At 41.2% G+C, this 16,458-nt stretch overlaps 1 protein-coding gene across 1 annotated transcript in view; it reads left to right on the top strand.

Moving 5' to 3' along the window:
* Positions 1-330: 330 nt before the first annotated feature.
* Positions 331-16,458, top strand: part of EPB41L4A (erythrocyte membrane protein band 4.1 like 4A) — a 131,188-nt gene continuing 115,060 nt past the window's right edge. The window contains exon 1 of the mRNA XM_084305624.1: positions 331-551. Coding sequence (XP_084161750.1) covers positions 453-551 — 99 coding nt within the window. The 5' untranslated portion in view covers positions 331-452. The remainder of the gene's footprint in view (positions 552-16,458) is intronic.

The raw sequence follows: 16,458 nt of genomic DNA, 5'->3' as shown, positions 1-16,458 counted from the left end.
GCCCCCGGGCCGCGGCTCGGCACAAAGGGCAGGCAGGGAGGGAAGGAAGGAGGGAGGGAAGCGGGGAAGGAGGGAGGGAGGGAGAGAGAGAGGGAGGGAGGGAGGGAGGGAGAGAGAGAGGGAGGGAGGGAGGGAGGGAGGGAGGGAGGGAGGGAGGGAAGGGGAGGCAGGGAGGGAGGGAAGGGGAGGCAAAGGGAAGCGTGCGCGGACGGGGCGGCGGCTCGGTTCCTCCCCGGGGCGGCGGCGGCGGCGGCTCCGTCTCGCTGCTCGCTGCCTTGCCCCGCTGCTCCCCTGCGGAGGGCTCCCCCCGGGGATGGCCGCGGCGGGGGGCGGCCCCGCGGGGCCGGGCGCGGAGCCCTAGCGGCTGCCGAGCCTCTGTCCCCCCCTGCCCTGAGCCGCCGCTCGGGGGCTCGTCCCGCCTCCCGGCCCCGGCCCCGGCCGCGGCTGCAGGCATGGGCTGCTTCTGCGCCGTGCCCGAGGAGTTCTACTGCGAAGTTTTGCTCCTGGATGAGTCCAAGCTGACCCTCACCTCGCAGCAGCAGGGCATCAAGGTACGGGCGGCACGGGGGCTGGCCGGGGAAGGGGGAGGCTGGAAATTAGTCGTTCCGTGGGTTTTCGTGGCGGTCCCGCAAGGGGCAAGGTGAGGCGGGGGGACGCGCAGCCGCCGGGTGGATGGGGCTGCGGAGGGTTTGCTCCGAGGTGGTGTGGAAGGAGCAGGTGCCGGAGGCTCCCGAGTGCCCGGGACACCGAGCACAGGCGTTATCCCGAGCGTGCCGGCAAGGAAAGAGAAAGAAAGGAAAGAGGAAAAGGGAAAAGAAAAGGAAAGAGAAAAAAGGAACAAGAAAAAGCAAAGAGAAAAAAGGGAAAAGAAAAAGGAAAGAGGAGAAAAAAAAAAAGGAAAAGAAAAAGAAAAAGGAAAGGAAAAGCCGAAAAGGAAAAGACAAAATAAAAAGGAAAGGAAAAGACAAGGAAAAAGGAGAAAATAAAGGAAAAGAAACAGGAATGGCTCTGGGAGAAGCCCCTTGCAGCGTGGAGCAGCTCTTCAAAGCTGTCCTGTGCCGAACGCTAATGAGCCCCGACGGAGCGTGCAAGTGCTGAGGGTGTTCAAAAGGGCCCTTTGCTCGGTCCTCTGCGATTTTAAGGCTGGTGACAGCAAGTGGCGTGTCTTGGACACTTGAAGCACTTGTTGGAAAACGGGGGTTTGGGGTTTGGTAGTAATGTGAGAATGTGGTTTTAGCATGAACGGGATCAGGGAGAAAAAAAAAAAAGGAGAAAAATCAGTTCTCCTAACTTTATTCTTGGAAGTGGCTGAGACTTTCAAAGAATAAAAAATTATCCTGGAGCATTCTGTATGTTTCAGCTTGGATGACTAAAGTTTGGTGAAGCAGCTGGTGAAAAGAAAGGAAAAGGCTGGGGAGGGAGAGGGAGCCCAAATCCAACTATAAATTTAACTATAATCTCTGGTACTACCAGCTCTGCGTGTATGGAGAGCTGTCAAGCCCTGCAGAGTCAACTGCCTGCAGATAGGCTCATAAATCCGTGCTTCGTGCAGAGGAGTAGGCAAATCACGGTGACGCTGGAATTCAGTACCTACCTAAGGTCTTTGAAGTCTAAGTTTAGACGCATCTTTGTATGTGCAGACATGGGTATGTTATGCATATTTATACATACATATGCTTTTGCTGCCTGTGCAGTCACGGAGGAATATTAGGAGAATAAACTGCAAAGATAGTCCTGTGGCTGTTGGTCATGAACCAAACCCTAAAAGGTGGTGGGGTGTGTGCAATGTCTGACAAAAACCTCCCATGGGACAGAAAAGGTGTGAGGATGTAATTTCTTTTCAAGAACGCATGGCTTGCAGTGTTGGGAATGGTCTAGTTCAAGACCAGGGAAAGGTTTCCTGCGATACTTACTGTGACCTGGCGGTGGTCTGATGCTGAAGGTTTGATCCCTTCCACCTGCTCCTTCCCTGTGTTGAATCTAACCACTGAACAGTTGGAGCAGTTTGTGGATCTGACAGAAAAGTAATAGTTTGTTAGTGTTTTACGGTAGGCACTGAGACTACACTGCAGGGAACTTTAGGGAAGGGAGGCTTTCCCTTTTTGCAGCAGCCTGTATTTCTTTTTTTTTTTTTTTTTAGATTAAACTTGTATAATGTGAAGACACACCCAGTGCTGTAGCTCTGTGAACCTTTGAAATGCTGTGGAAAGGAGTTGCATAGCTCTCCCCTAGCCAGTGGTTTCCACCTTTGTGTTCTCTCTTGCCTTTGTACTGGCACAAGTGTTTGTACAGCTGTGTGTGCAGAGCAGTGCATGTCCAGCCGAAAAGTAACCACTGATTTCCCTTTTTCTGGGTTAGTCTTCAGCTGGATCAGTGTCCCAACCTGCTTCACAGCTGGAGGAGAGCTGGCTCTTTTAACTGAGTCCTGGCTTATGCCATTTTGAACTGTTCAGGGAGCATCAGTGTTGCTTTTAGTCTATGTTTTTCCATCAAATTTATATGATTATTTCTTAGTAAAAAAATAAAACATGATTTGCTATGTTCTGTCATTTGACATTACAGCCATGAAGTGAAACAGATGTATAAGCCTCTTCTGAATGTTTAGTTTTAAATCTTCTGTTTTCATATACATGTCTAAGAATGCAGAGTCTTGTTGCACTTGTTTTTATAGAATTTCAGTTTTGGCACAAGGTACAGATTATAAATGTTTGAATGGATTTTATTCTAGATCTAAGATTTCCTCCTTTCTTCTGTTTTTCACACTTTTAATTGGGTTTACAGCTACCCAGGAAACTTATGTCTTTGGTACAGTTTTACAAACCGTGAACTATTACAAAAGCAAGATATTTTAAGTGGTTATAAAAGCCACTTTATTCCTCTCTTTTCCCCCAAGCAAATCCACGTCTGCTAGAAATGAAAACCGCAACTTAATGGCTGTTTGCTGTTTGCGTAGTTACGTTATTGTGGTGGATTTAGTCCTGTTGTGTGCTTTCAAGGGCAGAAGGCTGAGTGCTGTGACTCTAGGAGTGCCAGTCAACTTCATTTCTTCGGTGAATCTGAAATAATGGCAAGAAGTAGACACTTGTCCCTGAAGTTTTAAAAATGCTATGCTTAGTTTGCGTGATAATTACTTCTGGCTTGCTATGTCTGACAGCAGCTCTGCGCAGCAAAACATGACATTTTGAGTTATGATCTCTCTTAATGCACTCTTGATGCAAGAGCAAGGGGCTTTCAGTCGCACTTCAGACTAAAACAATGAGCAGAGGCTGTGCAAGAGGAAGACTTGGAGAACAGTCCAGGGGTACTTGGCTCTTCTCTGTGGATTTCAAAGGATTGAAAGGATTCTGAGGATTGTTTTTTCTGCTCCTGAGCAAGGCACCCAAGGCACAAGGAGGCTGGGTGATGTTCCCAAGGTCACACAGGGGGTCAGCATCAGAAGGGTGGAGGCAGCTGGCAAGTCCCTTGCCGCCCATGGCAGCTTGTGGTGTGACCCCTGCCTTGTCGCCGCTCTGCTCGGCACGGGTTTTGCTTCTCATGGGTTTTCTGTTTCCTCACTATTAGCCGTGAGGCCTCGCTCTTCTCCCTTTGTGCCTTCGTGGCTTGAGATAAGAGCACTGTGGTGTGAAAATGGGGAAACTAGCCCTCCGGCCTGCAGGTTGGCAGTAGGCTGGTAATAGTTAATCAGGAAAGGGCATCAAATATCTCATAATTGATATGTTTCACTGTAGTACGGTAACAGAGAGGGGTATTTTGGAGAGCACGTGTTCTGGGATAAAAAAGAAATGTCTGTTCTTAGGCCAGACTGTTTTGGATTAAAAGAGGCCCTTCACTGCTTTCTGGTAAGGTGTGTCTGACCCTGGTATGTGGCATGGGCTTGAGGCATCTTCTCGTGATCCTGGGTGGAGCTCCAAAAAGATGTTCAGGATACCAGCTGAGAGAGGTTTTTAACAGACCTGCTACAAATAGGGCAAGAATTAGCTGATAACTTAAAGAAAATGATTACCTTTCTTTTTTTTTTTTTTTTTTAAACTGACCTTCAAACAGATTAAGCAATAAATTGGGCATTTTTTTGGTAAGGTGTTGCCTTCTGAGTAGGCATAGTCTATTTCTTGAAGTCATAGGGCATGCCAGTAGTGTTCTGACATAGTACCTGATTGTGGGTGGGTTGTGTGCATCACGTATTTTGATTCTGTTAAGAGTTGGAGTAGTTGTCCTCACAGGATTTATATATATATATATATATATATATATATATATATATTTTTTTTTTTTTTTTAATTTTGCACCAAAAACTACCACCAACAAAAAAATACCCGAAGTGGGGTGTGCCTTTGGCATAAGCTACTTTAGGTATAGGGACTCCAAGCAGGCAATGGTGGGCTCTTGTTTTTTTCCCCCTCAAATATAAATGCATAATGCATGCATGCACATGTCAGCAGAAAATAGATCCCTACAAATAGAAAGATCTCATAGTTTGTTAATGATTCTAATTGAGAGTTGACAGTAAAAGTCAAATTGATAGTCATTTGCTATGTAACTATGGGATGAATCCTTTGTAACAGTGATTTCTGCTCTTTTTTATTTCTACGTTTTTTAAAAAGTAATATCATTCATTGATAAATTTGCTTAATTATGCAGGTACACTATTTCATCATGAAAATATTTTATTTAATTTTATTTCATCATGAAAATCTTTTTAATGGCAGATTGCAGCTGCTTTTGACCTATGGTAATTTTGGTCTGTTCTAGTAAACTGTAATATCAAAATTGAAGCACATTAAATCTGGGTATTCTTTCCTTTCCCCTGGTTGGATTTTTCTGGATATTCATAGTATTGTTTTTGAAAAGAACTGTTAATAAAAGGTAAGCCTTTATTAACACAATAAATAAAATACACAATCTTGAATTTATTTATTTATTTATTTTACCTGAAACAGTGTTCAGAAAAACAGATTCAATTAGTAAGTCTTGTTTGCATCCTCGTTGCTTCTTCTCTGTACAAAAACTGCACTATTCTGTCAGGTGCGCATATTTTGCGCATCAGCAGAGATCAGACTCTATGTGCGAATAAGTACACGTTTTTCTTTAATATCATTGATGCCATACCAAACACTCTTTGTAATAAAAGCTACAAAAAAAAAAAAAAAAAAAAGTAAATTCATGGTATTCTGTAGCACTTCCACATTAGAAAGATTCTAACTTCATTAAATTTTTATTATGTGTATGAAATGGGACTAGGGAATCTGTGCACTGAGTACAAGATGGTGCATGTGCAATTGTGCAGTCTCAGTTCTCTTGTTAAAATAGGAACAAAAGGATTCACAAACCTTGCTATTAACTACTTCTCAAAGTCACCGTCATGTATTTGAAATAGGTTACTAATTTCATGAGGATCTTTACAGATGAGACCAGCAATTTTGAATACTCCAGGGAATAACCAAAAAATAAATGAAGACTGAGAGACTTTATTTTCCCTAGGTGCACTTAACAAAATTAATGAAACCAGCATGACAGCAAGAAGGAAATCCATTAACTTTTAAATGAAGTTACCTCTTAGTCAACCTGAGGTTTCGGCAATAATATTGACAGAGGGGTCTGTTTACCTGGTTTCAATGAGCAGTAATTTCTTAACATAATCAGGGTAAATGTAAACTGTGTGAGGTGGCCTTTTTATTAACCTTTATTTTGGAATTATGTAAGTTGGAATTAGCACCTCTTGGAGTATTTAGTATAGTTAAATACTGTCTGTTGATATTTTACTCAGTTTATTAAAGTATTAAGTTGAATGTAGCTGCAAAATTGCAACCCTTCCCCTCAAGAAGGAAAACTGCTGAGAACTGGAACCGCATGATATGAGGGGAACTCTTGAAGTGTCTAAATAATGAAAAAGGTGCTTCAGAAAGAGAAATTAATTAAGAAGCTTTAATTTTTTTTTTTTTTTTTTTGTCATTTCGCATTCTAAAATATCTGTTATGAAGGTGCTATTGAAAATGTATGAGAAAACAAGAAGTACTTACTGGTCACACTGCATCACTATTAATATTCATATTTTTGGTAGAAAGACAAGAGATTACAGATATATTGCCCTTTCTTTGTTCTTGTCAGTTTTTTTCTTTTTCTTTTTTAAATTTAAACCCTTACGTTTAAAACTTTTTTTTTTTTTTTTTGTAATGATAATGCTTGTATTGGCTGCATTTTATTCAAAAGTGAGATTTTTGTGGGTGAATAATCATATTTAAAAATCTTAGTAGAGTTTTGTAGACTTCATTTTTAGCACACATTTCAGATCTTGTGCTTCCTGTATACCAATGTAATTTCATAATTTAAAATCAAGATTGTAATTTCTATATTGATTGTGCTTTTGTTCCCACTTCTTCCTTTGCGTCCTGGATGGAGGATGATTGAACCCTGCAAGCACTGAGGTCAAAGGGACATGCTTGGGGTCACCCCATGCTGTTACTCAGAAGTGGAAACATTGCAAAATGGGAGCTGTGCTCCTTTGGTTCTGTTGCACTGTTAAGGGGGCAGCCTGGCTGTTCTGCCAAGTGGGAACATGCCCTTTTAGCTCCATTAAAACTTTGTTTTCCTTGGTTTGTGACCGTAAATACTGATTTTATAAAAGGTAAAATTTAAATACTCGGAGATAATTTAAATCACCGTAAGCCGACCCTGCCTTGTTTTGTCTGTTGTCCCACTAGCCACAGTTTGACTGCTCAGGGACTCCTTGGGAGGCAGGTGTACTAAAAAGGGTCGGGGTGATCCAGTCTAAGGTGGATATGAGCCACAGGCAGCTGCAGTCACACCACCAAGTGGATTTACATTGTTTATTTCAGAGAAGGAAAGGAAAACAGTAGCAATGGGGAGGTCAGAATTAGGAGACAGAAAGAATTGGGAATATCAGTGAGAGAGGAAAAGAAATGATGTGATGACAAGCGAAGAAACCCTCTTATGAAGTGCAGTTCTATTAGTTCCTTTCCAGAGCAGGAAATGAGAAACCTCAGTAGTTTCTTTGAATTTACAGTACAAACCATCATTACCGAAAAGTAAATGTTAAACACCCACATAGGGGTTTTTGGATCATTCTTCACAGAAACCTTTAGTGACTGGAGTGCATCATCAGCATATGCAACCTATCTGAAAGGGGGTGCTATCTGAAAGCTTGTTTCTTAAAAGTCTCAGACCTTTGAAGTGATTCCTTTTAAACAATTCCTTCTTTCTCTTTGCCCCTATTGATTTTTTTTTTTTTTTTTTTTTAAATATTCTGTCTTGGTGTGGTGCGAGAGAAGTGAATGTATGTGGCAAACCATCACTTAGGTCAGGTATTTGTGTTATGTTTAGTAAAGGGGATCATTTACATTCTGTGGAAACCAACAGCTTCTGTTTACATATTCAAAATTTATAATAAACCCATTATTTTATAGCCACGGATAATTACTAATGTGAAAGTAAAAGTGGGCTGCATTTTGTGTGGTTCATGTATTTATTTTTTGTCAATGTTTGTCAGCGTTTACACTTTATACTTTTCAGGGTGACAAAATGGTTCTTTGTGAGCCAGACAAGAAACATTCTTTCTTCCTCTAGGTCTGGTTATTGAAGTTGCAGATTAGTGCGTGATTGATAATAAGCAGTTCTCAGGAAAATGTGAACTAAGTATACTGAGGGATAAGTTCTTTGGATGTGTGAGACAAAGCACCTTTTAGTAATGGAAAAGGAGGATCTTTTATCTCTCTTCTGCATGAAAAAATATTTGGAAGGCAGAAAATGGCAGTTTCCCTTTGTAATTAGTGGTAAAATTTGGCATGATTACTAATGTATGTAAGCACATGGTTCATGCTTTGCAGAACAAAAGGCAGTTGAGCATCTTGCAGGATTAACCAGGTAGTCACTGGACCTGCTTCCTGTCTTTCACATACTCTGTTTTTCAGTGTAACTTCTTGTCTATGATGAGAATCATCTTTACGAGGGGCTATGTTGAGAACCATAAGGACAAGTGCATTTTATTTTAAGGCATGCCTGTTTACCACAGGAAATCGGTGAAGCTAATGAGGCAGAATTCAAAAAGGAGGAAGAATGCTTGTGTGAGGGGTGAGCTCAGCTGGGAGCAAATGGCTAAATAGCCCTTCTGGAAAGAGAGGAGAACCTCTGAATGCTGCTATGATACATAATGTCAAAGCAGACTTTCCACATCCACCTTACTGGGGGCATCTTAAACTGTCCTCAAAGCTAGCTGGTGTTGGCCATCAGACACAGAAGCAGACTGCAGTGGGCCTTGCCTCTGCTATAATTCTGTGGCACTATTTAATTGTTATAAGATAGAAGATGGCTGTTTGTGAGGTGGCATAATCTTTCTATCAGAGTTGAAGGGAATGGAATCCATGTATCGGAACCAAATTGGACTGTAAGGCTGCAAGTGCTACTACCTACTACTTTTTCAGTTTTTGTTCATGCTGAGAAGCCTTAATATTCTAAATTTCCCATGGTTTCCTGTAGCTGTGCCTTTATTGTTTGGAAAGACAGTATGAGGGAGTACAAGTTGCTTGCATCCTGGGTTAAATGGTGCAGACTGGCCACATCTACGTTGTGTTGCGTGCAGCCCAGACCTCCCCCCCTATCTGGGGCTTGTTTGAAGTCTGCTCGATGCTTAGAGACAACCTTTTGCCTGTATGGTTGGTTCTTTTATTCACTATGCCAGAGTAAAAGAAGGACCCGAGTCCCAGACCATCATAGTTATGATTTTCATAGCATGACAGTAAGGAGTGAGTGATCATATATCAGGGTGCTCTGAAAGGTGCATGCAGGGTTATATTGTACTGAAGACTGATGTGAATGAGTGAAACAAACTGTGTTAAGGACCATGCAGCAAGTCATCCTGACAGCTATTCCTGGATCTCCTTTCAGAGGAAGTTAGGACACTTCAGAGTGGATCATGGGAGAAAGGCTGCCTAAGTTCAGTATTGGTTGTCAGCAAGCAAAGGCCTTGGGCAAATGAAGAGAGATGCAAATTGACAGCATGGTTACACTTGCAAAAAACTTTTCCCATATAGTTGTTCCCTTGGTGAAAGAAGGGAAGAAAGCCACAAGACCTTGCAATAGAAGCTTTTGAAGAGCTGTGTGGATGCCCTGACTTGCCCTCAGCTTTTTAGGTTTAATTTGCATTGGCTGTTTTGGGTAGGGGAGAAGGGAGTTGCCTCAAAGCTGTTTTTTAGTATTTTTTTTTTTTTTTTCCAGGATTGAATAAGGCCTAAAGTTCAAAAGATCAAATTCTTTGCTTCTGTTTCAAGTGATGTCGGATTCTTCAGCCATATTCTTCCCCCTATTCTTTTTGTCCTCTCTAAAATTCCCTCAGAAGGACTTAGATGTTCCAAAACACATGCCTTTTCTTTTTGTGCGTAATATTTGAGTTGGCTTAACACTTCTTTTTTTTTTTTTTTTTTTTTCCTGTGTACTTGCTTCACCTGGAACACTAAAGCTGTGGGATCATTTCTGGAAACAAAAGCTTCTGGTATCCTTCAAGATGCCACGTTTATTCTGGATTACTTTGACTAGTCTTTTGTTCTTCTGTGTTAAGACTTGACAACTATAGTGTCTTTAAAATCACCTCTACAAACTGTCTTCCTCCAAAAAAGGGAGGTTGTATTCTCCCCTCTCTCAGTGCTCCAGATAGGTGTGGACAAGATTTATTATGAAGAAAATGCTCTTGGCCTTCTGATTCCTTCAGTTATTCATCTGTCCCTGGGCTGTTCTGGCAAAATGCAATTCTTTTCCTCGGGCAGTGATTTGGTAACAACGCTTCTTTTTCTTGTGCAAGCAGTAGTGACTTACCAAAGCCTTTCCCTGATTTAAGAATACTTTACATGGAGAACCTTGTTGCAGTTGCAGTGAAGACAAAAGGTGTTTTGGCATGCTTTGGCACCGACTTCAATAGGAGCCAAATTGGACCCAATTTTTCTACAAGCAGGCTCAATTAATAAATGATGACGCTGAAAATAAAATGTGTTAGATCTTGTTCAAAGATGTTAGATATTGTTCACATAAAAGAGAAGTATAAACTTTCTACCTTTTATTTAAAAGTTAAACTTTTTCTTAGTCATCCTTGGCTTTTCTTCAGAGTTCAGGTCTTGAGTCTGGCTACTTAGAACATGAAAGCTGTGTTTGTTCTCAAAACTGAATCTTTATTCCATGATCCTCAAGCTGTTTTTTCCTCTTATTCCACTTTCCTGAAAAAATTCTGCGGAAGAAGCAAGTTTCATGAGCTCTCTCCTGAAGTCTTTGCTTAAAGATGAACTGCAATGCAAGCCATGTTTGTTTATAGACTGGTCTGTTGAACAAATGCAGGTGAGGAAAAGTCAGTGTGGATAGTCAGAAAACTAATTATTTTTGAAAGTGTATGTCTATAAAAATTGGAGGGTCTTGGTGAAAGGAAGATGTTTAGGGGCAGGAATCTATAAAATGTCAAAAGGAAATAAATCTCTCAGTATTTGCTTTCTTTTGGTGTAAATCCTTCATTGCATTGATTTGTCCTGTCTCTGGTTTTATAACGGCCCTCTTTTTTGTTTTTTTTTGTTCTTTTCTTGTAGCTTATGAAAGCTCCAGAAGAAGGCAGAAATCTCACAGAAGAACACACTTCTGATTTGGCATGCTTTGCTGGGAGAAAGTTTGGTTGGGGTTGGGGGGCTGTTGGATTAAACCAGCTGCATGGAGTTCACCGAAGCTGAACAAAAACTAGCTTTTTGCTATAGAGGTCTTTTTTTTCCTTACTCTTACATATTCTGTATCTAAGCTCATGGCATTTTCCGTTATATTGATTTTTATTATTATTATTTGTTTGGTTGTTCATGAGTACTATGTAGGTGAAGGGTTCAAATCAGAAGCCTGCTTTCCTGTATGGGAACTAGCAAAGTGTACAGTGCCTTTAAGCAGCAGGTGTGTGCTCCGAAGATCACCATGCATACAAATGTCCTTGCATTTTGAAGTCGGTTTTAGACCATTACTGGGAACAGTTATGGGGAACAGGAAACCTGATCTGCCTGATACGCACTTTCAATTCAGCACAGCCTTGCAAAGAGGAAAAAAAAAATCATAATGCAGGGAAAAGCATGATTCTTCTTAGGTCTTGTAAGCCTGAAGCAGGAGTGGGGAACCAGAAGAATGCATTAAATGGAGTTACAGAAGTGATTGTTTAAAATGTACACAAAGGAAGTCTTGCGCTCAGTCAAAAGTACTAGCCATTTTCAGTCTGGAAGAAGGGACCGAGCATTTAATTAAACAATGCCTGTCACTTTATTGGTTTATACTCGTGTTCCTGATATGTGTAGACTAGGATTATTTTTCACATGTACAGCTGTTTCCTCCTGTACAAAGTTAGCACTTGAGGTTTTTTTTTTTTTTTTTTTTTTTTTTTTCTGTAGGATGAGGATTGTTTTGGTCGTGATAGCACTCGAGCAGACCGACAAAACATCAAAGTACTCCTCACACCACCCGCACAACGACGGCAGGCCCTGCCCCAGGGATACCTCTGTCTAGGGCTGAAGCAATACAGGGTGAGCAAACCAACAGGTTTGTTGGGATGGAAAAGAGGGCATGTATCAGTTCAGGAAGTATTGTCTCTGGAGTAGGATAGCTGACTAGTTTGGGGTTGTTGTTTTGACATCACAAATTTACAGAATACTGCTATTTAAAAAAAAAACCACTAGGTGTATCTGTCCCAAACTAAAAATGCATATGATGCGTAGCTCTGGACTGATCTGTATCCATATCCTGGGTGGGTGTCATGATTCTGGTTCAGGATGTTCTGTTTTTTTACTGGAGAAATTTTATAAAGGTAAAACCGTGGAGTCTATATTGGTACAATTAATTTGTACTTTTCTGAAGTGGTAAAAAGGTAATAGGCTAGCATTAGCAGCTTGACAACCCTTCCCTGGGGCGGGCTGGCAGGGAGGAACATGGTGACTCCATGAGCTGCATGAAGGAGGTTTTTAGGCAAGCCTGAAGATTTTAAGCGTCTCTGATGCAAAGCTGCAAAGGCAGCTCGTCTGCCAAAGGTAATTCCAGAGTAAACACTGACCTTACCAAAGCACAGAACCCATCTGTCAAACCTTTGGATCAACCCTGTCCATCCATCACACCCCAAAGCCTCAAGATTTGGACGGCAAACAAAAATGGCCTTTCTGACAAACAGGATGTGCTTTACTGAGCAGAACTGCAACCCCTGGTACCCTAGTTACACATTAGGAGATTGCTCATGATACTATTATAGGCTACTCACTTCAGGGGAAAGGAATATGCTGCAGAAGCCTAAAGCACCTTGAATCATACATATACATGTATGTCTATTCAGAGTAAGGATTACAGCAGAAAAAATATCTTGGTTTAATAAAAGAGTTGCTAGAACCTTTGGTGGAACTGATTACTTTTGACCTTCTACTATCCTACTATTCTTCTACTATTTTGACCTAATCTACTTCATTTAGATAGAAGGCTGGATCTGTTTGATTGTTTTTTTTTTTTTCATTATTTTGAACAAAGGTTGGTCATTACATCTTCAAGGGATGCTGGGAATCTTTATCAAAATTGATTAAGCCAAAATTAAGTCAGTGGTTAGGCTTTAGTCAGCTTGCACATGTTCAGCTATAGGAGAAAAAAATAATATCCTTTGTCAGATTATTTCAAGTGTCATTTGAACAATAACGTATCAAAACAAAATTCAAAGCAAACAGCAAAAATCATACGTGTGAAAAAGAAGAAATTGGAAGGATCTGGTCTTGGTGAGGAGGATCCTGTTGATGTCAATTGTATCATGTAATCATAGACAGGAATGGCATGGTATTTATTTTCAAAAGTATTAGGTGCGTGCCTGAGTCTTTTGAAAGCTTGTATTTCTAAAGATCATGCTTGGCATTCAGATAATTCCAAAAAGTTGTCTCAAGGCCTGAATTACCAGTTACAGAGCAAATATCAGTGCAGCAATACCACTTACATCGAGGTAATGTTATGATGCCTGGTGTATGTGCACTGGACCCATGAAACTAAAACTGGAAAGCAGTTTCTTACCGTGATAAATTTGCATTTTCTTATTGAATGCTAGGAACAGAAGATACAGGATTTTATGCCATTGAGTTGGTATTAAAAACCAACCAAACAGAAACAATCCCACATAGCTGAATGTGGATTTAACAGTTTTAAGAAACAGCTGTTACTGACAAAAAAGAAATGTTTGCCTCTAAGCAATACTGTAATTCTTCACAGAGGAACATATTAAAATTGCATTTCTTGAGGAAAGTTTGACTATTTTTTTATGCAGTGACGTGGAGCTGAAAATTATATGATTCAGATAGGTGTGTTACCCTATCTGAAATCAAGTGCTCCACTAGGAATACAGTACCTGAACCTCTTACTTATATGCAGCACCTGTGGGCTCTGCTGGTTCTTACAAGTTTCTGCATAAAGGTCTGGCCACATGATCAAGCTGGTCAGTGTCAGCTATGGTAGCTCTCCCCATGCATAAATAGCAAATATTTCATAATTCAGATTAGATTGTAGTAAGAGGATTTAGTTGCACTACCTTTTATTTGCTGTTGGCTAGGAGCCTACGCTGGCTGTGGCAGTTCGTCTCACACGGGTGTCTTTTAAAGGTGTTCGAGTTCTTTGCAAAGCTTCAAAACAGCAGTGTTGCAGTCTGATTCTTACAGTGAATTTCACTTTGTTTGGAGTTTTCTTCAATGTGAAGACTTGGAATTTCTTTCTTGCTCTCAATTAAAATAATTAAAACTTTCTGTTGTCATAGTTACAGAGAGGAACTCTAAAGCATGAACCCTGCTGACTCCTAAAACCAGTAAGCTGCATATTTCTGTGTGGAAGCTCAGAATTAAAGCAAGTGTTATGATTTTTTTTTTTTTTTTTTCTCCTTGAAGCTGAAGTCATCATTTCTCAATGGCTAGGATTGCTTCTGTAGAGCAACAGGAGTAGAGGGGAGTTGAATGAGTTAAGTTATATAGCCAATTTATAGGGAATTGCATTACGCAAAGACAGTCACAAATATGTGTTTGATTTTTTTTTTTTTTTTAATTTTTTCCCCTGGCCTGATCTATTCTTGAAAACCTCTACTAAAAGAGATTCTGCAGCCTCCCAGGAGCTCAGCTGCAGTCCTTTGTTACTTCTTTGGTTAGAAAGCTTTCCCTGACATCTAGCCAGGGTCACTTTTGTTTTCAGTTAAGCTACTTCCATTTTTTCCTAACTTCAGTGGGCCTGTGCATAGGGTATGTTTGATCCTTAGCCTTTTTCAACATGCTGTTTTATAGTATGTTGGGAGACGATGCTAGGAAATGCCAGAAAACTTTGATCTTGCACTGGGACAGGCACTCAGGACAGTTGTCTGGCACCCGGGATGGGGGAAGGTGTGAGGGACATAAAGCTGGGTTAGATGTTCTCCACTACCCTCTCGTATTCATGTACTTAGGCAAAATATCAAGACCTCTAAGGGTTATTGCTCTGCTGTGTTTTTCTGAGAGTCCCCAGCAGAGGGGACTTAATCTGGCGATTCTGCAAAAGCTTTGGCAACTTCTCCCTCTGAACCACATCACACTTTTCAAATGCCTGTCCTTATCTCTGTGCCTCACGTTGGCAGGCCCTGGAATTATTCACTTGACATTGCACCTTCCAAGGCAGCTTTAAACTGAGCAGGGCTGGGTCCACAAGTCCAGAAGATGTGATGTGAAACAGTTTGTGGCTGAGCAGTGTGCAGTTTCTGCTTCTACCAGCCTAACCCCCTTGGGAGGGTCTGTGCTTCTAGTCCTCACACTGCAGAAAGGCAAATTATATTTCCTTTGTGTGTGTGGTTTGTTTAACGATTTTGACCATAAATTTGGGGAGTTAAGGATTTTAGATGTATTTTCTGCAATCCCTTAGCACAGGGAATTACAGGATTTTGGAAGTCTCTTTGGGCCTTTTCCATGTAAATGAGGGTAATGATAGAAGATCAGGAGGGGCAAGCGAGGGTAAATAAGCACTGCAGTGTGAAAAAACTACTTTATACTTTAATTAAAATTGATCTTATCAGTTGTAAGTGCTAGTACCGTACAGTTTTTTCTTAGAAGTTCTGAGGGGACCTTGAAGGCTGGAAATGTGTTCAGGCAAAAATCCGAGGTTTTATTTAACCTCAAATAACAGGGGTTGACTTAAAAAGAAAACAAGCCCTTAGAACAGAAGCAGACAAAAAATATGCAAGCAAACCTCAACACCAACTCAGCAAACTTTCTGACCCCCTCCTCCCCATTAAAAATAAAATAAAATAAAATAAAAAATCCTTGCAGCCATAGGCAGATCTATTTTTCTCTGCAGACTTAATTTTTAAGTTTGTTAGATTGCTTTTGTTCTGCTTTTTAACATCCGTGATGCTGTTGCAGCAGGTGTCCCTTCCCCATTTCCAAAAGTTAGTACGAATGCACCTCCCAAATGTAAAACTTATGGTTTTAGAAAGGTTTTAGGAAAATCATGATTACTGGAAGAGCCTTCTGTATATGGGAAGTTCCTATAGGTGAACAAACTTGCGTTGCCCACAGGCAAAGCTACGTCCAGTTTGAGCTCAGGCTTCGAAGGACCCAAATGTAATCGCTTCTTGTTGAGCAGTTCTCATCTTTCAAATTTAAAGGGTTCTCCAATATCTTGGCAGTCATGTTGTTTTTCTTCTGGTGGTGTAACAGCAGTAGTGTTAACCACCTTCCTTGCCAGCTGCTATCCAGGTAGCAAAAATACAGGCGGAGGAGAAGGGTGTTGAAACGTTTTTCGTTGTTGTTCCCGTTTGGGTTCAGTTTTACTGAAGTTCTGTACAAACAAAGAAAAAGTATTTGTGTTTGTTTCCAGTTTGACTCTTGGCTTGCTGAGATGCTTGTCTTCTGGGACAGCCTGCTTTGTGTTAACTACACGGTGGGTCCCCTGGAGAGGAGGAACATGATCATCCTCAGCACTGGCATTGCAATTGAATTCTTCTGATCTGTACCCTTCTTTTAGGATCCAAAAATCCTGAGTGCAATAGAAATAGAAAAGACATGGTAAAGGTAATATTCCCTTCCATTCATGCTTCTTCCTGCCTAGACTTGCCAGCATTTGTATCTGTGGCTGCAGAGATGGGAAGGAGAGGAGGTACACTACAAAGACCTTTGTAAAACTATTAATGCTTAACCAAATTAAGAGGTAAAATGTTTTTGATTAAGAGAGAATGTGTTCCTTGAACTCTGTCCTAATTATAGCTGCGTGTTTCTCCTCTTCTGACTTGGCCCAGCCCTGTCTAGGGTAGCCTGAGGACTACTCTAATTTACTCCAGTTGGCTGTGATTCCCGGGGAGCTGTGTGCCACCTGGCTGTGGCTGGAACAGGGTTTATCCCAGACGCTTCATCTCCACACCCCGATAAGAAGCTGTGGGCAGGAATGTGCAGGAGTGGGATGTCTTGGGTAGCAGCTCGC

Source organism: Netta rufina (assembly GCF_964035555.1).
Source record: "Netta rufina genome assembly, chromosome: Z".
Taxonomy (NCBI): Eukaryota; Metazoa; Chordata; class Aves; order Anseriformes; family Anatidae; genus Netta; species Netta rufina.
Note: the sequence above shows the minus strand (reverse complement) of the source record. Positions and strands in the feature narration are given on the sequence as shown.